At 37.8% G+C, this 23,759-nt stretch overlaps 1 protein-coding gene across 5 annotated transcripts in view; it reads right to left on the reverse strand.

Moving 5' to 3' along the window:
• The window catches only part of NOL4 (nucleolar protein 4), a 190,116-nt gene that overhangs the window by 41,277 nt on the left and 125,080 nt on the right, over window positions 1-23,759 (reverse strand). For 3 of the 5 annotated variants that reach the window (XM_039548920.1, XM_039548919.1, XM_010401215.3), the window contains 2 exons: window positions 6,293-6,472; window positions 5,354-5,545 (listed from right to left, as the gene is read on the reverse strand). The exons of 1 other annotated variant lie outside the window; for it this stretch is intronic. In XM_039548920.1, coding sequence (XP_039404854.1) covers window positions 5,354-5,545; window positions 6,293-6,472 — 372 coding nt within the window. The remainder of the gene's footprint in view (window positions 1-5,353; window positions 5,546-6,292; window positions 6,473-23,759) is intronic. One more of the 5 variants, XM_039548922.1, reaches the window with a different exon arrangement.

A 23,759-nucleotide genomic window follows, 5' to 3' on the forward strand; every position in this document is an offset into this window, starting at 1 on the left:
TTTAATTTTTCAGCTTTGAAATACATTGAATTGAAACACTGAGTGTTGCACCTAGGTTATGATGGCACCTAAATAAATCCATATATATCTTAACATATCCATATTCCTGTCGAAAAATTAAGCAAATGACTCCTTCCAATCAACCAACATGCTGCTGTTGCTGCTGTTATGTTTACGTAGGGGTCCAAGTTCTGATCTGCCTATTTAAGCAAGCGATTTCAGCAGGGCTAGTGGAAATTTTAAATGACTTATGTGAACAACAGCAAGAATATCCATCTGACTTTATTAACCTAAAAATCAAGTGTTTTGTCTAAAGTAGTCATCCAGGCTTCTTTTTAGTTTCATTTTTAACTCATGAGACTGCTGGGGATGAACCTCTCCAGACTGGTTCAAAATCTTTTTCCAAGTATCATGCCATTTTTAAAGCTAACTTCTTCACATTTTGCAAGGTTAATGGAAGAAGTGTTACTTCTTCCACCACTCACTTTTCCAAAATTGCCTATACTTTCAAAAGTCATTAAAAAGTAAAGGCTATCTGAGGCAGATTTAGGAGGAAGTTCTCAAAAATCACATGAGCATTCACTTAACTGTTCTGTGGCGAAAAGAAAAAAAAACCAACACATCTAAGAGCCTTAGAAAAACTGTTTCTAGAATATTTTTTCATGACATCTAATGGTAAAAGTCAAAGTTTATCAGAGGGTAGCTTTGCCCTTTTTCAACCAAGTTGCCCATCAGACTTAAATAAGTTAACCACTATCAAACAAGGGTGAGGTGCTTGGAAAGGGGAGTGCCCAGGTGACAGAGTTTGGGTTATAGCACAAAGCAACAACTCCATTAGTGTTTTTAGATCTTCATGTAACTGCTCTTGTGATAATTTTCTTAATGCTTCCCAGCTTTTTAATCAATTAGATATGCATCCCTGAATCTACAGATCGTCATTTTCCTGGAAATGCTTATGACCTTTCCAGACATAAAAGCCTGGAGGAGAGAAAAACCATGTGACAGCAAGGGCAGCTGGACTTTTCAGCACTAAATTCAGTAAATAATGAAAGATTTCTCTTTCTAAAACTAAAACTAAAAAGCAGAACCTAGACACCTATGCCAAGCAATCTTAATGAGGCAGATTTCAGAAAACATCCCTTCTGGAAACCAGTCCCCACCGAAGCTGCTCAATCTCAATACAGACACATGACAAGCCACTAGACACATTCAAAACACCTTGATCAACATGAGCACAGTCGCAAATTGTTAAAACGCCTCTTACAGCCAACTGGCACAACCAAGTGACAGTAGCAGTGAAAGATACAGAGCTCAGTTACTTGTTCTTGAGGCTGGCGATAGGACAGAAGGTGCTGGGATGAACAACACTGGGACCTAAATCATGAACAATCTTCAGGCATAGTGTGACTCTTCTCTGACACATCCAAACTTGTCTTTGGACAACGAAAAGCATTTATGACTAGTCTTTTCTCTCCAACACAGAACACTTGATACTATTGTTTTGTATTACGGTAGTACTTCGGAGGAGGGTTTCCTTTTGCTTAAAAAAAAAAGAAGAATCTCTTAGTGAATGAGAGTTTAAAATCTTGCTCTTGCATTGGGATGCTCGCAGAAAAGAATGGCACATCTGTGAGAAAGATACTGTAAGATGCAATTTCAAACTGAATGCAGTGAGAGTGATCATAGGAGATCATGAATATAGGAGGAAGCAGAGAGCAGTAAAAAAATGTAACTATTAAGTCAATTCAACCCCATTTGATTATTCCTAGCATCTAAAGTTCTTCTGGACTATAACTAAATAAATATCTCCAGCAGCTGTCAACTAAATCTTTCTAATTGATAGTTGTCTATTACAGAGGCTGGGACAAGTCTAAACAAAGGATTTAAAAAACATTAGTGAAACAGACCATGTGACTATTTTGGGGAGAAAATTCCTCTTGCATAGCCTATGGAGGTCACAAGACACCTAATGTGTATACAGGGATTCTTGTTGATATTGGTCCTTGAGAATGAGGAAGCAATTTTTTTCTTTTGTTTATGGGCTAATGAAGAGAAAAAGAAAAAATTTCTTTAAGAATATTGAGAACTTTTAAGTTCTCAAAGCAGTACAGCACAATGCAGATAGAAGCACAACATAGAAATCCTCTCCAAAAGCCAGTGATTTCAGTAGTTGACAGATTTCCCTCCCAACTAAAGATTCTGAGCAAGATCACAGAATTTAGTAAGAGAACGTTCTCAACAGTCCCTTAGCAAGAGACAAGGGGAGGAGAGAAACACTCATACAGTTAATGAGAAAAGCTGAGTACCCTACGGAGGTATATACTTGTGTCAGGATGAAAACTGCAAACTACAAGCTGCACAGTCAAATGGGCAGAGCATTTCCAATGTAGAAAGGGAATTTCTCAAAGGCATATTTGTCACAAGAAGCTATGCGAGCTGCCTCAGAGTCCACAGACAACTATCTGTCACAAGTGGAGGCAGAATAACTATAAGTAATCTCTTAAACATAATAATACTAAGAATCATATTAATTAACAATACGAACACTCATGAGACTGAGTCTTTTTTATTGCCTCAAAGCTAGAACTGGCCTGTTATGCAGCAAGAACTGTCGTTCGGATTACAGATGGCAAATAACTGACAGAATCAGGCTCCAGGCATTCTTTTTCATCTTTACCATGCAGTTTTACACTAATTTAACATTGTGTTTACATTTTCTCTTCACTTTACAGTATGGTGCTGTAGATAGCTGCACGATTCCACACACAGCCTGAACTGTTACATGCCATAAAAGAGAATATTCTCTTTTTCTCATGCAACTAGATGCTCAAAATGTAGCATTTTGAATCTGAACAAAATAAAAAACTTGTATTTAACGTGTGTATCGCAAAAGCCATCTCCTGTGGAGGTTATTATCTGACATCCTATTTAATATAACAATGGTACTGGTACTGCTGCTGAGCAGATCATTATTCTGGTTTATTTTGTATTTGAGGGTAGCCCCTTATTCAAAACAACACCATCTTGTCCCTTCATGACTGTTTTGAACAAATGTTATTATCCAGACAAGGTGGTTCTTCTCCATTATCAAAATGGTAAGCACATTTAAAACAACTAAGTAGTCAATGCCTCTATCCATGGTAGCATTTTTAAAAAATGGCTGTAATAAAGAGATGATGATACAGTAACTTAGAAATCAGAAAATAATTTAAAAACCCAAAGGGATATTAAATTTCAGAATTATTCAAGACATACACATAAAATACTATTTATTCTCTTAGGAAGTTGATGGGAGCTCCTCCAGAGATTTGGATAGTCTTTGGCTCGTATTCCTACCTGCTAACAGGGACATAGGACAGATATCCCTTCAGGCCCAAGAGGGTTGCAGTCTTTGGCAAGAGTTCCAGTGCCTTGTCACTTCCATTCATGGGTGAGAAAGCCAGTGTTTTAGAGGGTGATTTTTTTGTTTAAAAAGAAGTAAAGCCCATCATAAACTGTCATGAAACATTATAAAATCAGGAAATCTTTCTGAACTACAAAGATTGCCCATTTGGATCATATTCCTGGTAATCTCTGCTCCTTTTCCCCTCCCAGGAATAAATTTGATCCTGCAACCTTTATTCATATGCAAGTAACATTTGCAAATGTGTACTGAAGTCAAGCCAACCCAGCTCTTATGGGTCAGACTGTAGCCCCTTGTTCATATTGCAAAACCGTTGCACGAGTCTTTCAGATGACAAGAAATGAGCCAGTTTACATAACTGCTCATCAGCGTGAATAATGACAGTAATAAGGCCGTGAATTGGAACAGTGCGGAGACTTGCTAGCATTGGCTAATTTTGTATTTTCAATTGAAAGGACAGCAAAATAAAATATTTGGTTTCATGGAAGCTGAACTTGATGTTGCTGAATTTCTGTCAGACAGAGTGAGTAGATGCAATTTAATGCTACTTAGTATATTGTAGGAAATATTTCTTTACTATTTGTCCTTTGTTTTGGAGGGCTAAACAAGCTGCCATGTATGCCACCAGTTAACCTTTGGCACTTCTGTCTGTACAGATGTCCTTTATTCTACCTGTCTTTCTTCATCTGAGCTTCCATTGTTCAGAAATAGTGTTATGCCAATGTTTCAAATAATAAAACCATGCAGTTGATTAGAATACCAAACACACTCAAAAATTTACTTTCTGCCTTTGTTTTTTGTATTATCAAATAGTGGTCTTGCCCTACAAATAAGCCTGATATTTTGTTCTTAAAACTGTCAGCTACCATCTTAAACAACATATGGTACTCATAAATATTCTGCAAAAACTGCAGGAAAGAGAAAGACAGAGAGAAAGAGAAAAACAGTAAAATGCAATAATCTCCAATAATTTTTAATGTAATCAATGGGTTTGCAGATGATTCATTAAAAAAAAAATGGTATGTTTAATCGCTAAATGATATCTATTTGTAACAATGAGGTGATTTTGTTGTCATCTAAAGGCCAGAGAGATAGCTAAAACATTAAACACAAGGTGTGTAGGTGTGTAGCTACCTAGTTACTTCTGACTTTTCTCCATTTTGGAAATACAAACATTTTCTAGAGATAATAAGCTGCCAAACGGTGAGAAGACTTTATTTAGCAATTTTTGTGTTACTGAGTAATATTAAAATATCAATGTCTGAAAACACTGTCAGTTGCATACTATGACAATTCTCGTGAGCTTTGGTTCAATTATAACTACTAAATCATTAGGATGCTCAGATTCTAAGTTTGATGTGTTTTACTACCATTAAATGTGTTTTGCACACCTATATATCAACTGAAAGATTTCAAAGGAGTAACTTTCACTGATAAGCAATAGGCTAAGGTGTACAAGAAAACACCCAAAGCCAAAGCCATTGCCACTATGATGTTACTACACTGGGCATTTTCTCGAGCGGGATCAATTTTACAGAGCTCACTGGAATCCAGTTAGCAGAGGCATTTTAGAGAAAAATCTGTCTTACTGCAAGACTTTTACAGGCAAAAATGTGTAAATGTAACTTAAAGTAAGAAATAAGTCACCATACAGTCCACAGTATAGTTTCCCTCCTTATTTATGCCTTGCTTTCTTCTTTTTTCCCTATAGATCCATATCAGTTCATTTTGTGACCTCTAGTGTCCCACAGCATTTTTAAATCAAGGGGAATAAATTCAGGAAGAATGAAGGAGGGAAAAAGAAATCTCTGACCTGGTATTACCAAAAAGAAAAAAAAAAAGAAAAAAAAAAGAAAAAAAAAAGACGCTAAGATGAAAACAAAATAGTGCCATGGATTTACATATGGGGTTTTGATGGAAACTAGGGCTGGGTTTTAAGTCAAAACTCACCATCTCAAAACCACTTCTTTTCATCCGCCTGCAGGACTTGAGGTAAGTACGTATGCGTTTTCTGGCACGCTCTTGATACTCAGGGAATTGTCGCCTGCATGAGTCAATGATAGCCTGGATCTTTTCTTTGGGCTGCTTAGAGATTGGGACCATTCGGTCCAAGTTTTCATCTACAAACAGCCTGACAAACATCTGTTGGCAAGAGGGAGACAGAGGAGATGGGTTTGGAGGGCAGCTCTCTTCTCTTCCTAGCTTCCTGGCTTGTTTACTGATAGGAAGACATTTTTTTTCTATCCACTGAAGAGCTTTGTAATGGGAAGCCAGAAATATTAAGCAAACAGTTCTTTAAAGGGTTATTTGGGGTGGGGGTGGGGAGGGACTGATCAAAAAAAAAAATAGACAAGAAAAGAATAGTCTATAGGATACAGAACTTGTGAGATAAACCAGAACAGATTGTGAAAATAGGCACTACTTAAGTTTCATTATTAACAATAAGCTGTGATTGCTAATCATTTTATTGAACTGACTCACATTTTTTCTTTGTTTGAACAATTGCTTGTGTTTTCATGCATAATTATATACATTGGGAAAGCAATAGAGAACAGCTGACCACCAGAATGGTCTCCTGACAAAACTAGCTACAGCCTCTTTCCATTCAGTGGGTGAACATGCACATCCACACAGCCACACACATGGTCACACATGCACACACACAGAACAAAGCTTTGTTTTCCTCACTGGTAAAGATGGCACTCTGCCTCAAAATTCTAAATAAAACACAGTAAATCTGTTGTCTGTTGGCAAGAGTTTAATGTGCGTTAAAATAATAATTGAAATAAATCCTGCAAATTAATGTGCCTTTAATATTGTCAAACTTACCCAAAACAACAATGCAAAAGGAACAGAAGAAGTAAACAAGGTGAGTGCAAGAGGGCTTACGTTAAAAGCTTTCAGTCGCTCAGCTTCTACCCCATCTGATTCATTAACCTTCTCAGGATCTTCTTGCTCATCATGGTCATCCTCATCCTCATCTCCTCGATTCAGAGACAGATCTTCAGCACCTCTGCCTACACTCTCATTCTTGCCAGAGTCATAACTTGAATAGCTATGTGCAGGGGACTGAAAATAGAGAAAAGGAATATGCTTGTAAAAATTCTCAGCAAAAATAAGGTCTTACTTATCAAAAAGCCTTGGTAAATATTTCAAGAATTCCATGAATCCTTTTTATAATTGTTCAACATAAAGTGCTCCTAATCCTTCCAAGGACAAACAATGCACAATTATAGTAATTTCAGTGCTTTAAAAAAAATGTGACCAACTGCAAATTCAGTAAATCTATTAACAAATTAATTACGTATGATAATTACAGTTAACATGAAAACTTTGCCGTACAGCCTTGTTTAAGTACTACATACAGAAGTTTCTTACAAATACTAACTTCTTTGTATTAGTCAAGATGTAAATAAGGGATAGCTGATTTGAACAAAACTCAGAAGGAGTAAAATTTAAACATTTCAATGCAAAGACGATTCAAGTACGAAACACTGGTATTCATCCAATGAATAATAAATATTATCAAGAGATGCAAGAATTTATTCAAAATAAGGAGATGATCATGTTCCAGTTTCACTTGCAAAACCCCAGAATGTATTAGAGATGTGTAGGTTTACATTTTGAATGCTCTCTGAGAATTCTGTAGTAAAACCATTTTCTCTTTGAAAATCAGCATGCAGAACTTTCCCCTGAGCAGAAATTCATTTTGTTGGATAAAACAGATGGCCATCTCAATAAAGTGTATCCACTTGAAGGACCAGAAAGTACCAAATTACCAGAAGTTCATAGAATGCATTTTCACTTGCAATATCAAGCCCTCAGTCACCTGTTTCCACTGCATACACTTCAAACTGCAAACTGTGCAAAAGGCATCAGTAACAAAAAGTCTTCCACAACTTAAAGATCAAAGCTTTTCCCCAGCCACACAAAAGTATCAGAGAGTATCTCCATCAGAGACATCAGATTCACATTTAGGTAATTCAGATAAAAATCTCACTTCTATATTTTAAAGCTGTAATATTTCACTACGTTTCTCTCTTGCTTCAAAGCATTCTGAAGTCTGAATCAGGTGCTACATGACAAACTTCACATACACACTTTTTTTAGATGCCTCCTGCCTTAGTGTCACCAGAAGTCAGGAGTATAATTCGTCAACCAAAAATACATTTCAAATACTTAAAATTGCATGCCTTGAACTACATTCTGAGATTCCTAAAACTTTCTTTATTTCAGGGTATTTTGCCAGCCACAGAATGAATCTGGACAGAGAGGTAGGAGTGAAAAACCAACAAAACCATCCATCTGTAAGGCATATTTTTTGCTTTATATTCTTACTTCAGCTTCTTTTTTTCCCTTTCCCTATTTTCATTTCCATCTTACGTTGGTTCTCTGTACACCGTGAGTTTCAGAGTCACTTGCCTTGCCTTAACAGCACTCATATTCCAAGCCTTCCTTTTTTTATGTATCCTCCCTAGACTATATTCTCGCATTACCAATCCCCTGGAGTTCCATGTTTTATTCCCTAATCCTCCTAATGTCAGAACTTGCGGTGTTTCTCATCCCTTTCCCTGAGTCTCTTCACTCTCTAGACCACTTTCCATTCCCTAGACCCTTATAGCAGATGTAGGAAGAATGAGAAAACATCAGAAGAAAACAGAAGAGCTGGCTAGTGGATAAAAACAGCTTCAACAAGTAGCAAGCTCAGCACTACCTCGTATGGGGCAAGAAATTAGAAAGGGTTCAAGATGGCAGATGTGAGATGGCATGGGAAGACAAGGCTTGCAAGAGCAGCAAAAACAAAACTCCAGTTCTTGATACAATGATACTCTGTCCTGTGAAGTTGATGAGTATCTACATTGCTATGCAGTCAGGTGAGTGCAGGTTCCATCCTAAACGAGGCGATGGCTGTATCTTATCAGAGTGTCTAGCATATGTAAGCAATAGTGTTTAACCTGGCCAATGGCTACCAGAAGGCCAACAGCTGCAGCCCAGTAGCCTGTTATAAAGGAATGAGTGATTTCCTGTAACCCTGAAGAGATTCTCAGAAGACATTCTTTAAAAAAGAAAGTTACAATTAATTAATTGCTACTGTTGTACAGTGCAATGCAGTAGAAGATCTGACCTGTGCTGCAAGACTTGTTCTTCTGTACGTCTTTGTTTCACCTGTCACTACAGCTATACAGCCCGCAGAAGGCTTTGAGATAATCAAAAAGCCATTTCATGTGCTAGGCATAAAGCATAGAAGCTGCTGCCCTAAAGAAACCTACTGACTGAAATCCTTGCTGTGCAGACACTTGATCTCGCATGAGTCATTTCATCAGACTAAATCCAATTAGACTACTCATGTGCACAAAGTTAAACAGATGCAAAACTGATTTCAGTATGTACATATGTTTCGGCTGAATGCCAAGATCATAAATTATGCACCAGGGTTGAGATTTCCTTTTATGAAGGAAATAAATTCAGGCCAAAATGCCTTAAGTATGTCTCTCAAAAATGCAACAGTCAGGGTGGTTTTTGGTCTTGTTTTGTTTGTTTTTTAAAGAAAGCATTACATAGAGAGTCCAACATCTTCTCTAAAGTTTTTATTTAAACAACAACTTTAGCATCTTAAATGAACTGTGGGGATTAACAGTCTGAGAAAGTTGCATGGCAGGAATCCATATTTATTCACTGTGAATTTGAAGACTGTGTACAGTACCAGGAAAAAGTGGTGTTTTTCTCCTAGCTGTTTCATTGGCAAACTGAGGGAGAAAAAAGCTCAGTTTGAGTTTGCAAAAGCTCAGTTAAGAACAAAATTTCTACCTTTCTGTATTTCTACACAGATTAATATTGATTCAGAGATGGAAGAGACATCTCTCTCACTTGTGTTGACTCTGCAGTTGTGCAGAAGCCAATAAGGATTTCCTTTTGCTACTCTATTAAGCACCTGCAGTGCTAAACAAGGGGTGGGACAGCAGGGGACAACTCGTCCTTTGTACGTGCTTCCAAAGATCTTGCACTGTCCTTTCAAAAGGCTGCTCCCACCTTTGACAGACAGTAACATGCTAATGCATATTCCTGAACAGCCCTTGACATACACCTTTTATGGTTCTGCAGTGAACTAGACTGAAGAAGTGATCCTGGTTAAAATGTTTTGGTTTTGCTTGTTTGTTTGTAAATTTGGTTTTTTATAATATTGCTAGTCCGCTTATGACCAGAATCCGTTCTTGGGTCCAGTTCACCATCTGAAAGTACAAACCTTTGTGCTGACAGGAAAGTATGAGCATGAAGGGGAGCATACACATCTTTGTTGACAGCAATGAAAGATTAAGTCTTGGTGGAGTGGAAGCATTAGTAGATATAAGATGTTTCACAGGTGAATTTTTGTGCTTAACAAATCAGAGCTGGAGAAGAAAGTGACAGCAAAGAGAAATTATTCAATGAGAACAAATGAGGCCAAGGTTAAGCACAGAATTATTGCCTTCTCCAAACACTTAGATGATTATGAAGTTGTCTTAAAAATACTTATGATGTTGACAGTTATATTCTGACCACTTTGTCCTTGCCGCTTTTTGAAGGTTCTCAGTTCATTACTTTAATCTCTTTCTTGCAACAATAAGTACTAGGCACTTCTGCTTTATTAAAATGAAAGCAAAGGTTCATGCCCAACAAGCTACTTTTAGGAGTTTGACATGAAATATCAACCTCTTTCTAAAACATTACAGGTCAGCAACAACACTCACCTGGCGTAAGTCGTCAAATTACGCAACAGAAGACCTGGGAGGATATCACAGTGTCATCTACTTTGTCTTGCTGCCACAGAAGAAGGTCAGATGGTCAATCCTGACCATTGTTTGGTTGTTTTCTTAAGACTTCCAGTGACAGAGATGCCATGCATCCCCCAGACAACCTGCACCAGTGTTTCACTGTCTTCACCACTATTAAAACATTCTTAAGACCAACCTCTGACTTTCATAAATGTACTAAGCCTATTTCTTTTTCATGTATCTACCATGGATTGCAATGGAGGAAAGGTGTGGCATTGGGAGAAGAGCGCATTCCCTTCCCGCTTTCCAACAGCTGAGGATTGTTGTGATGTCCCCTTGCCTCAATCTTCTGATGTCCCCTTGCCTCAATCTTCTCTCCCCAATAAATTAATTTATGCTGTGAAACTCATGTTTTCCTGATTTCTAATCATTCTTACTGGTCTGCTCTGGATGTTTTCCATCTGGTTTGAAACCTTCTCAAAGAACAACTCCCAAAATTCAAAAATGTATTCCATTTATGGCTTTTCTGTGAAAAATATATTTCTTTATTGCTTGATTAATTTCTAGCATGCTTACAGCAGAAAAACTTTATCCCTTTAATTGCAGAAGAATACCCCAAAGATTCAAAAGACAGCAGTGCAGAAACCCCACAGTTGCCAACAGAAATTGTGCTGTTATTTTTTGAGAACTAAAGCAGAAGTAATCCATAACATTTAAAAATATAGTCTACCGTAGTGCTCCAGTACCTGCTGGGCTTCGAGACTGGTGTATGGCCCTCAGACAGAGTTTGGAGGATGACACCACACGAACTCATTGCAGGAATGTCCCAGCAGAGACTCTTGGCTACCCCAGTGAGTACACAGAGATGGCACTTAATTACCCAACCAAAACTTATTCAGTGACAGAAAGCTAATTACTGAGGGTGACTATTTCTAATGACCAAAAAATGGAAAAATCATGTCTTTGTGACTTTTCAAAAATGCCAACATGGAAAAAAAGACCCCACATTTTCAGGGAAACATGCCTCTGAAGGAAGTGTAGCAATTCTTTTTCTTTTAACGAAGCTTCATTTTTCACATACACATTACATTTTACATTTACATTTAGTTAGAGAGCTTCACATCTTATTGAATAATGTGTAATTCTTTCAGTTGTTACATTAGACACTCATAAACCACAGAACTCCTGTGAGCAAGAGAGATTTGCACATTTGAGGAGTTGGCAAGACAGCAGCACAGGTTTCCATGGAAAGGAAAGGGGTTAGGAGGCGGGCAGAGATGAAAGCACTCTACTGGCTATACATGAGTCTCTTCTAGAAGTCGGCCTCCACATCTGTAAATGTTACTAAATATTTTAATGAATAAATAAAACCATATTCTAAAGCTGACAGAATTCTGCTTGCCCCCGGTTGTACATCCAGCCCTTTCTTCTTTTTCTTAGGTTTCAGTATTCCCCTCTCTGCCACTGAATACACAAAAGTCTACAATTTCACCAATTACTCTTTCAAATTATGTGTGCTTTTCTGCATGTTTTCCCACGTGCTATAGTGTATACGTATTTTTATAGCAACTATCCCTATGACACAGAAAGGGATTAGAATATTCTGATGGCAACGGGTTTGATTGCTTTGAAGATCCTTTTTTTCCACAATTGCCGATTAAATTAGAATTTTATTTTAATTTTTTTTAACATTTAAATTTTTAACTGACTCTACATATGAAAAAGTTTTTGAAAAAAAACTTAAAAGTAGTTTTTGGTAAATTGATATGAGTGAGAAGCATGTATTTTATTTGACATATAAACAAAATTAAAAGGTTAGACCTGAAAGGTTAAGGGAAAATTCATGTCCTATATCTTTCCCTTAAAAATATATTTGAAATTAATATTGCATTGTTAGAGTTCCACTTCATTCCTGTGCAAACTGTGAGTTCTCCATACAGCAGGGAACTTCCCTACAGAACGTAGAGGTGTTTGGGTGTTTGGGTTTGTTTTTTTTAATTATTATTAAATATATACTATATGTAATATAAATAACATATTAGAAAACATAAAATACTTTTGGTAGATACACGCCCTTTTGTTATTTATTGAAAGACTTGAAACCATTAATAAAAACATTCCTAAATTTTCTCCTCAATTCAAACAGAAAGCAGGAGGCATAACTGGAACACTTAGGTTCAGCTATTATCCTAAGGAATTCTCTACCAGGTTTTACAGATAAAAGCCCAACTTTCTATTATTTTGCATTAATAAGCCATTTTTTTCGTCACATGTGGGGAACTTTACTGTCCCTCTCTTCTCATTACAGAGAAGACTGTGAATTCTCAAATACAATTCCAGCATCTCACCCTTTATTTCAAGATCCAATTAACCTCATTTTTATAAACTCATCAAATATTTGTCCATCTTACCCATATCTTTGCATCTGACTACGACCAGTTTGCTACTCTTCTTACACCATAATTGGCCTTTCCAGCTTCTTCATAAAATTTCACCCATGGTAATAGGAAGGCATCATTGTGTGCAATTCTGCTATTTGGAGCATGAGGACAACAGCATTTTTACAGGAAGAATGGAGAGCTGAAAGTTCGACTCTATAAAAGTGTTATCTAACATGCTAAGTGTTAAGTTGTAAAAGGCTTTTTTGCACAAAACTTGTTTTACACTAAATTATTAAAAGATCTTTTTGGTTTGCTCAGTGTTAACAATGTGACTTCCAGAAACAAACTGTTCAGTTATTTACAACAGGAACTAAGAAATAAAAAGATTTTGCTCCTGAATTATCTTTGACATGGTCTTCTCTTCAGAGCCAGTTTTTACAGTAGTCCCTGAGAGAACAGTGACTGTTTCTAAGACTATCTGCTCGTTCTTTCTCAGTAGTTTTCCAATCTATGGCATATTATGCTTGCTTATAATATTCCTTTCAACAGAAGCATATTTATTAGCAATAAGGAAACTATAAATTACCCAGACACTTTCACTCACTGGGTAAATAGAAGTTTGGATAATTGAAAGGTAAGAAATAATTGAAACACATTTCTTCCTGTGATATTTTCTCTTTTTAGCTAAAATGCAGTCTGCCCTAGGTCTGTCCCCACTGGTATTGACCAATATCAAAATACATCATTTTACCCTAATAGAAATAACCTCCAAAATTAAGTAGAGAGTAAGAACAGAGAGACAACTGAAAAGTCTCAGTCAAGTAGAAGAATAAAGTATATTTATAGGCTATAGTTTAAAGAGCTTCTTTTTAACTTTTCTATAACCAATCTCTTATTACCTGATTGGGCATTTTCAGAGAAGCTCCTGCTCCTTCCCCAGCCATTCTAGAGGATGAGAATTCTTGTGGGAATAAGAATAAGTATCTCCAAATCACCCTCGTACACCAGTGTTGAGAGTTCCAGAGCAGAGATAATTTAACAGAGCAGGAGACTTGCCTACTTCTTAGCTACTAAATAGCTTTTATTTTACAAAGTTGTTTTATTAATGAACTTCAAGAACTCCTGTCACTGATGTAGGAAGACAGACTTTTTCAACCAAATACTAAAAGAACTTAGTTATATAACCACCAATAACTAGTCATATTGCAAAATGTGGTTGCTGTGTCTTTGGAAAAAATACAATGTCCTTTGTGGGAGTTGAAAAGTCAAACCGAAATGGTGACAGACTCAAATAAAAGAGTAAATTATTTTTGGCAGCATACACTGCTATTTTGAAGCTCTAAAAGGATCTGACTGAGTTTCTGAGAATTTGAGAAACACAGGCTGCCACACAGGAAAGCTCCACCACAAATTTCTGGATTTCTGCAAACCGTGTGCCAACAGAGTATTTAAACATTTTCTATAGTACACTCAAAATCAAAGCAGAAGATCTGAATTAATTTATACTCTTTTAAGATCTTACATTGCTAAAAAGAAAAAAAAAAAGAAAACCAAAAAAACCAACCTTACCTTATTATCAAAGTTAGAAAACTTCATCAGTGATTTTCTAAGGACAATAATAGCATACTTTTCAGGTAGTATCATAGCTCAGCAAAGCCAAGAGCCTGAGGGAGCCCCGTATAGTTCTTGTGCTTTTGGCAAAATCCATCAACATAAAACTTCTATTGCAAAACTATAATTTCCAATTTTTGGTGAAATTTTGACCTTTTGCCAAAAACCTTTACAGTTTCCATCCAGATTCCACAGCTTTCCCTTTGTCAGGGTTTGGGGGTTTTTATTTTCCTTTTAAATGAAATAGTGACAGTTTATATGAGGAGTAGTGAACATTTTTCTTATGGAATATACTTCAGTGACTACTAAGGTTCACATTACAGACAGATAATGAGCATTTTTGAGCAGTAATTCTTTGGTCAATTGTCAGACAATTGGCTGGCAAGAGCTACAAAATATTTTGCAAAAACACTGGACTAATAATTTCTTCTCATTCTATTTAAATTGAGAATGAAGCCTCTAATGCAGGCAACACATTCAGGAAGCAACTAAAATGGAGAACATTTATAAGACCTGAATATCACAATGACAATTACAATGTTAAGTCCCAAGACTCTCACTCCCCGCTTTGCAGCCTGTCCTCATTGAACTGACAGAGGTTTAAGATATAACTAAACATGTTGATGCCTTGAAGTGGCTACATGAAAACAGAGGCCAGACAAGAATGAGAGAATAAAAGCAAGCATTTATTTGAAGGGCCTTCAAAGGTACACCTTGGGAGTCAAAAGCCTCCGAGGGGCTCCAGCCCAAGATGGACCCTGGGTCACGGGTTCTTCACAGTTTTGTAAGTTTGGTCCACTTGCATAATCAGGGTTAATTCTTCAATTATAATTTCAGTTAATGATGTAATTACCCCAAGTTTGCTCCTCCTCTCAAGGCTTTAGTTTACATCTTTTGGGGCCTGGGACAATCAAGGTGTCCTTGAAGTGCAAACCTAGAGAGGGTTTGTTATGTCTAACCAGCATGAGAGAACAGCAGCTAACAGACCAAACAAAACTTCAGTTACACACTAGGCAGTACAGGATTTGAAAAACCTAAGGCATCAATGTCAACAGGGATAAAACAGTAAAGTTTCTTAAGAACTCTCCAGCAAGGAAACAGCAGAATCGCTGACAAAACCCAGCCTATCCATTAAAGATCCCACTTACTGACCAACAGTGCTACCCCTATTGCTTGAAAATATCACAAACTGCTGCCAGCTTTCAGAACAGAAGTAGCTGCTGAATACTGCAACAGCAGTCATGGCCTCTGAAGTCTGACTTAGGTAAGAAGCCAATGTCAGCAAAAGCAGGAGCTGAAATACAGGAGTGATGGAATTTCTTGGGCAGTAGTTTAAATGTGCTAAGCTTACTGTTTTACTTCTGATTTTAATTTCTTATGGGTATCTGTACACAGGGAAATAATGCCATCATAAATACAGAAGAGCAGGACTTCTTGTCGACATGGTATCACTGGATGCTCTATTTTAATCTTGAGCATATTGCTGCTGGAATAACTAAGAAGAATCCCCTTCCTCACTTTAGCAGTGAGGAATACAAACCAGGGAATACAGAGCACATGTAATCCACTGGTTTAGTCATAGGCCACTTGTCAAACATCTACAATTAACTACAAAACTGCCATAATCTTTTTTTCCTTCTGTTCTATTCTTTATGTTCATGCCCTTTGGTTCAGTTTAAGACATTTTTTTCCATGCTGCTTTCTCCTAAATCTTTTCATTCTTTATCTTTGAACTCATTATGCCTTTAGTTCTTTTTGCTTCAATCTCTTCTTGATTTGTTCTCTTGTCTCTCATACTATTCCCTTCATTTCTTCCTCCCTAAATTTCTCTCTGCTTCCTCTTGTCATAAATTTAAGCTATGACATTAAAAGGGTTCAATAACCTGTTTTCTTCTTCAATCCCAAAAGGACATAGACCTGTTGGAGTGAGTCCAGAAGAGGGACACCAAGCTGATTAGAGGGATGGAGCACCTCTCATATGGGAAATGACTGAGAGAACTGGGTTTGTTCAGACTGGAAAAGAGAAGGCTTTGGGGTGACCTAATTGCAGCCTTCCAGTATCTGAAGGGAGCCTACAAGAAAGATTGAGAGAGACTGTTCACAATAGCATAGTAGTGACAGGACTAGGGGGAATGGCTTCAATCTGAAAGAAAGTAGGTTTAAATTAGGTATTATAAAAAAATTCTGTGAGGGTGGTAAGGCACTGGAAAATGTTGCCCAGAAGAGTTGTGGATGCCCCATCCCTGGAATTGTTCAAGGCCAGGAACAATGGTGTTCTGAGCAACCTGGTCTAATGAAAGTTGCCTGTGTCCACAACAGGGGGGTTGAAACTAGATGACCTTCAAGGTTTCTTCCAACCCAAATCATTCCATGATTCTATGAAATAGAAGGCTATCTCCTTAAGTCCCAAAGCAAGAATCAACACTTGGAAACTATGAGTTTATTCATAAACAACACCCCTTGAATCTATGACTGCAGGTGAAGTCCTGCTAACAGAACTACAACCACAGAGAATGTAGACTTTGTACCTGCCCCTTTAATTTACTGCCTTTTCTTCCTCACACTCTTTGCCATGACAGTATTCTACTCCTTTAAAGCAACAAAATGGTCCCAGAGAGCAAATACATTTGCAAATGAAAGAGTTTGAGTTATATCAGGAATCCAGGAGAAGAAACTGATTTTCGGTTTTTGACACTCACCTTGCTCCCCTGTCCATCTGTATTCTAGAAAAGCTAGAGACGGAAAATACACAAGAGGCTTCAAAAGTTGCAAAGTTACAAAAGAAATTTCCAGAGACCAACAGCAGAGGCAGATGCAGAAATAATAATACAACATCACTGCAGGGTTTGTGTGCCCTAAGAACAGCAGACAAGGAGAGGAGCACTTGTTTTCACTAGGTAAAAACAAAGGAAGCAATGAAGACAAAGGCTGCCTCTGTCCTGTCCTTGTCAAGACTCTGGCAAGAGAGTGCTATTTGATGTCCAGGAATTCAGCAGCTCCCTATAATGTCTGCCTAAGGCCACACAGCAGCTGGACTTATTAAACACATAGATATATGCTGAGCTGTGCACCTGTATTTTCTGCTATAGAAGGACATGCAGTATTTTGTATCCTAACTCATGTGAGAAGTAAGAACACAGTGCACACAACAAAAGTTGGAAATAAGGAGGAACTAAAAGTGATGATTGGGATGAGAGAGGAAAATGGTTTAACAATGGACCTTTCTCAGTGTGCTCTTTCTGAATTAATCATAAGCTCTTCCCAGTGCTGATTTCTTCTTCCTAGTTCATTCCTACACAATGGCATTTGAGAACTTCTCACACCTTTCTCCTTTCCAGTCTGAGCATGACATAAGTGCAGATAATTGGGAAGGAGATTAAAATCAGTTGATGGAAGCAGTGGAGGAGGGAACTCCAACTCATCTGTCTCCATCATTTAAGAGAAATTTAGGCCCTCCCTCCTACAGTTTTTATTGCTCAGTCATGACAGTCCTATGCCAGAATAGGTGAGAGGAGACAGTCCTGCCACTCCTTCTCTTCTGACCAGTCATTTACATCTTCAGAAGCACCATCTAAAGGAAAAAAACCAAAACAACAGGTAACAGTAACATATTGAGAGACAGACTCATGAAAGAAGCAAAGCCAATTGATTAATGACAGGAATTTAACCCAAAATAATCTGTACAGTCCTGAACAACCACTTACAACTGGTACTGATCATGGTAATAAGATGACATATTAGGGACTGATTTTTCTAGGAGAAAGCTAGGAACACAACAGGGCCACAACACAATTTTTTTTGCATATGAGGATGCAAGAGAGGAGCATATTGCCTAGAGAGAAGTATAGGGTACAATTTGAGAATGCTTGTTCTTACTTTTTGTTTTGGCCTTTTACCTCTATACACTTATAGCAGCAATCTTTGGCAAGCTTTAAAAAATTCTCCTGAGATAAATCAGCTGGATTGTCTCAGTAAGCAGCCCTGGGAGACAGAGGTTAATGGCCTTAATTGTTGCTTAAGAACCAGGTGGGAAGATTTAGAACTTGAGACCAATCAGGAGGAGACAGATGAAGACAGGGCTCCTGAACCAGGGGGGAGGCCTGTTCCCAGTCCATAATAGTCTGAGTAACAGAGGAGCAGCTGAGATGTGTGTATCTGAAGCTGATGGAATAGATTACTGATTAGCTCCCTACTTATCTACCGCAAATAAATCTTAAAGAAATGCATCTCGTAAATCAAGTAAGTCTTGTAAGAAATGCGTCTAATTTGACCCTCCTTGTTTAGGGAAGGATAAACAAAACATTTATCATAAAACTAAGCCAGAGGCATTGCTTGAGGTTATCACATTACAGCAATCATAAGAATGTTGCAGGAGAATTCCTCATAAAGCAGTTTCTACCTATTCATTTTCCAGTTAATGTATCCTTAGGACTGATACAAAAAGAGCAGGAAGAAACAGAAACAACAAAAGGATATTTCAGTTCTAAAGCTATGCTGACTGTGCTTCTATTAAAGACGTGGTCTGACATTTTGGGGGTGGGAGATGGAGGACAATATTATGAAAAGCATTAAACCTGATTCCCAAAGGAAAAGACAACTGCTGCTCAAACTACTCGGGCAGCCAGTTCTAGAGCAAATGCTCTTCCCCAGAAGAGTCAGACAGATCAAAGTAGCCCCCTAAATCCCTACCAATATCATTAAGTATCCCTATTGGGTGAGAGCTTTCATGGTACCATCCTGAAGAAACCAGAAACTCTCATTGTAATCCATAACTTTACCTGCCCAAGATGGTACAGCACTTTTCAACTTCTACAAACATTAATATGTATTTGATACAAAAGTGAGCTGTTTTGGTTGGTCTGGTCATAAATGAGCCCTGAGATTTTTATATGCTGCCTGTTAAACTCTCAGACTTGTGAGAAGAGAATCAGCCAGTTTCCTCCAGGATAACATGGCAGAACAGCTCCCAGAACAGCTGCTGTTTAGAAAGGAAATTGCACTTACGAACTTGATTCCATGCCCCTGTACTCTGATTTCTTGTAGCTGAAAAATCTTTGTTTACCGCAAAATGGTTCTGCCACTGGGTACTTGGAGCTCAGTTAGAGGGAACCATACAGCCATCAAGCAGCACTTAAGTTTCCAAGATGCTCTAATAGACTTGGTCTGTAAAGGCTCAAACTCATTTACAACAAACAATATTTACCTTCTGTTAGGAAAGATATTTTGAGTTTTGAATATTGGGACCACTTAGTTACATGCATTCACTTTAGCTAACCACATCACCACCCTGCAATGTAGAGCTCTCCTACCAGAGTATAGAGCAGACTATAAAATCCTGTTTGGCAAAACTCCACTTCCGCCAAAAACCATATTCAATCACCTTCTCGTAGAGGAAGAATTCTGTGGGGAAAACCAGCCAGAATTATGCCAGAAAAATTAAATAAATCAGAGCAGACAGTGCATTTTCTCATATTGATATCATAACTCAATACCTGACTATGGAGAACTGAACAGCTATAAAAACGGCTTTGTATCATGCTCCAACCCAAATTATTTAATCTTCCACATCCTGCCACCATATTCAGGGAAAAGGGATTTGATCTTATGTTAAGTCAGTTTATCACATGAAGAGAACAAGCTGAAAACTTTAAATTCAGATCTGAGCTGGCTAAAGTTTTTTAAGTTGTTGTCCTTTCTATTTGCTTTCATATTTTATATGACTACTACCATATCCTTAGCTTCCATAGATGAAATTTAAAGAACAAAGAGGAAACCAAAATAGAATACATTTTTTAAAATTAAAAGAACTCATCTATACATCTATTTTGAGAAAGTGGCCCCCTCTCTCGTGGTGTAGCTGCCTACACTTTGTGCTCACCCAGCCTCTTCTTTCACAGAGCCCTACCTGAGGTCAAGGCATGCCATGCTGTGATCTACAGGCTGAGATCCTTCTGGAGCACAAATATAGAACATAACTCTCATCTGTTGCATTTTATTCAACAAGAGGCACAGAATTTGAGGGACAGAAGGGTTTTCTGTGAACAGCCCCCATCACTGTCCCTGGAACTGGCATTGGTTCTGCTCTGTTGTATGGCCAGGCCATGGATCAGAAAACCTGAGCAGATTTTATTAATTCCTAAGCAGGGATTATTTTTAAAAACTGAAAGGCAAGGATAACTTTAGTAAAAGTTCCCCCTCCCTAGTGTGTACCTCTAGTAGGGCTCTGTTTGGAAACAAGGATGTGTTCATGTGTGGCATAGGATGCTAATAGCTTTGTTTTCCATTATTAAAAAGTAACACCACACAAGCAGTGCGAGCACTCAGAAACTGTTTTTTTCTGGCAAATATGACCTCTTTGGCTTTGTCAAGCAATTTTGCAACTCCAATTTTAGTGTTTTTAAATGAATGTGATGATATGGGTTCAAGCTACTGAATTTTTCTGTGTAATATATGCCTTCAACAGTGCTGTAAGAAACAAACAAAATACAGAGACATGACTCATGCTGGCAGTCACAGCTTACCTCTGTGAATCCTGTAAAGGAGCAGCTTAAATATCTGCTCACTGATTCCTACACAGAGATATCCAGTATATTATATTTAAACCAGTTTATCTTCAAAAACTAGAACTGAAGAAACCTGACATCCTAAAGATGTATGTCCTAGATCCCCAAGTCTCACCAGCCTGCCTTCTCCATTTCACTCCACATCTCTCTCACATCTTAGAGGGCAGGAGTTTGTGGCTTGTTGAGGGTTGGGAGATCATTCTTTGCACAAGCAGTATCTGCTTCTCAATAGTCTAAGTCCCTTATGAAAGCAGTAACGGAGTTTTTCTACTTGAGCCAAATGCAAATTTTCACTGCTCATAGCAACTCACCATTGTCAAGATTACTACCTTGTAAAATTAGTTTCAAAGGTTATTCAGGGACAGAAAAACTGACAGAGCATAAAACACCTCATTTGGAAAAAAAACAAGACAACATATAGCAACAAACACATTTTCACGTTGATAGAATAAACTGCACCATATGGGTAGCAAAACAGTACTTTTTCTGTATAAAACTTCCCTGGCAGCCAAGATTTTAAAAAACATTTTTTACCTGGGACATAAGTAAAACAGGAACAGTCTGGCATAAAATGTCTAAATAACACTTTACATCTAAATGTATTTTTATGGAAAGCTATATTTTGAAAAGATCTAACAAACACCTTGCAAATTATGGCTCTAGGTAGAATGAATTTCAAAGTGATGTGTGGGAGTTATCCATACAGACAAGAATCCCGTATTTATTAGCCACTTCCATAGCATTATGTGCTAAAATACACTATTAATTTTCTGGATATATGTACAAGTGGCATTGTTAAGAAGTTCAAAGTAGTGAATAAGTTTGGGAGATGATTTTATTTATTTATTTAATATAATTTAACCTCAGAGCTTGACTAAAGGCAGAAAATATAAATTGATGATTATACAAAATGTCTTAAAAGCATAAAATCACTTTCACAAAAAACTTTTGAAAAGATAATGTTCTTTAAAGGATTCAACTTTCCAAGTAGCTGCTTCTATTTAATAAACCTATGAAACTAATAGGTTAACTAATGTAAGAACAGAATGTCTGGGCACAGACATATTTCTTTTAATGCACTGCCTTCCAAGGCCGTGTTCTAAGACATGGGTGACAAATGGACCATCCTGTAGTTTTTAATTGCTAATAAATTCTGCATTACATGCTTAATCAAAGTTCCCCTTGAGTTTTAGGACAATCCCAGCTGTTATTAAAACTGCAAAACCCCAGGTTTATAAACTGAAATTAAAAAATTTTACTATTTACCATTCAGCTTTTCAAAAGTCAGGGGGAAAGATACACAGCCTATCATAGGACCCAACTTTAAGCTTTCTGCCTTATGTTTTCCAGAGATCATGTTCCACAGGATTTAAATAATTGGAGCTATGGGAACACTATTTACACATTAACTTTGCACACCAAAAATGGTTGGTCCTTCACTTGATCTGATCACTGAAAACTGCACTGCCCTCAATTAACTAATTAAAGGTAAGATGTTGTCTGCTTTTTTTCCAGGTAGGATGAAAGGCTTTGGGGTAGGATTAGTGAGGCACATTAATTTTTGAAATTAAATCCTGTCCTTTTGCTTGCCCGTATCTGCCTTTCCACCAAAGTAAAAAGAAAACATCTCTACTTTGTAAGATACTCAGCTGGGGCCTGAGCACAGCCCATGGAAATTTGCCCTTGCAGAGTAAATACAAGTCCTTGCATGTGAGATAGGAATGGGCTCTGAGGTTAACATTTCATTTTGTACCAATGCCACTTAAAATGCTCTTACACTTTCTGTCATTAATCCATTCCCTCATCAGGACCTTGCGTGCACTATTGCACTTTATTTTTTCTGGCCACCTCTCCTGAGACCTCCACCTCCTTGCCCCTTCCCGGGAACCCCACCAAAGCTGAGCTATAGCAGGAGCAAATGGAAGCCAAGGATGCTCCTGGCTTGCTCCCTGCCCCTCCTGCACTGAGCTGTGACCTTTACACCCCCTCCTGTTGTCTGCTGGTCATTGGGACCTGCTACTGCCAGCAGTTCTGCACTGCCATTTGCTACATCAAGTCTCCATAACCTTTTACTGGTTTTTTCCTCAGTTTCAGAATTTTTCCTCCCTTTCATACTTTATCAAAGGTAAAGCAATGACCTGTAATGCATGCTTACAAGATCAGATAGGAAATACCTTCTATTCTTGCCAATCTCACCACTTGTTCTAGTCAATAAATTGTCTTTCTGAGTGGTTTGGGGTTTGTTTTTTTCTGAAATGAACAATTACAAGAAAAGGTCATTGAACTGAGGCAGTGGTAACATAAAACTCAGACCATGAACTGAATTTTGAACAGGCAGCTTTTCTGACTCCTCTATTAGCTGTTGCCTTCATACACTGTAGGAGAGGTAACAGAGGAAACTTCTGCTTCTGGCAGAAGTGTAAGGAGAGATATTGAAATTCATGAGATCATCTGTTGTGATAATCCTGTACGAAGAGAAGATCACCATACAGAGTGGATCCACTTTTTGAGTTTAATTCTCTCAATAAGTAATTATGAAGCAAATCACAATAGAGTTGATTTGGATTAACTTGTAAGGGTGATTAAGCAGCAGTTCACACCACCACAGGAGATATGGGGTAATAATATTAAGTCATTTGTGCCAATTAAGAGGAACAGGCAGATGAAGTGAGGGCCTAAAATGGCTTCATGGCAGTGAAAATGTCATGTCCTGATGACAAAGTCCTTTCAAAGAAGAAGGAAGGAAGAAGGAGACTATTGCACACCGTGCCTCTGAGCTGCAGCAGAAGGACTTTGCAGAGCACTACAAGAGTTAGAGCACTAGCAGGTGTTCATTTTGGCCCTCACCTCTGTATATTCCTTGCTATTTGAAGTAAAGACGCTCCTAATTTTTAAATCTATGTTCCAGTTAACACTTGCCCAGAACACAGTGAATGGCAAACACTGTGCCCAGCTGCTGTAACACCAGTAATTGTATATGTAAGTTACTGCAGGATCTCTTGGTGTCCACATGGCTTTGATGGGTGCAGCGTATGAGTTTTAGAAAGTG

This window comes from Corvus cornix, chromosome 2 (assembly GCF_000738735.6).
Source record: "Corvus cornix cornix isolate S_Up_H32 chromosome 2, ASM73873v5, whole genome shotgun sequence".
NCBI classification, from domain to species: domain Eukaryota; kingdom Metazoa; phylum Chordata; class Aves; order Passeriformes; family Corvidae; genus Corvus; species Corvus cornix.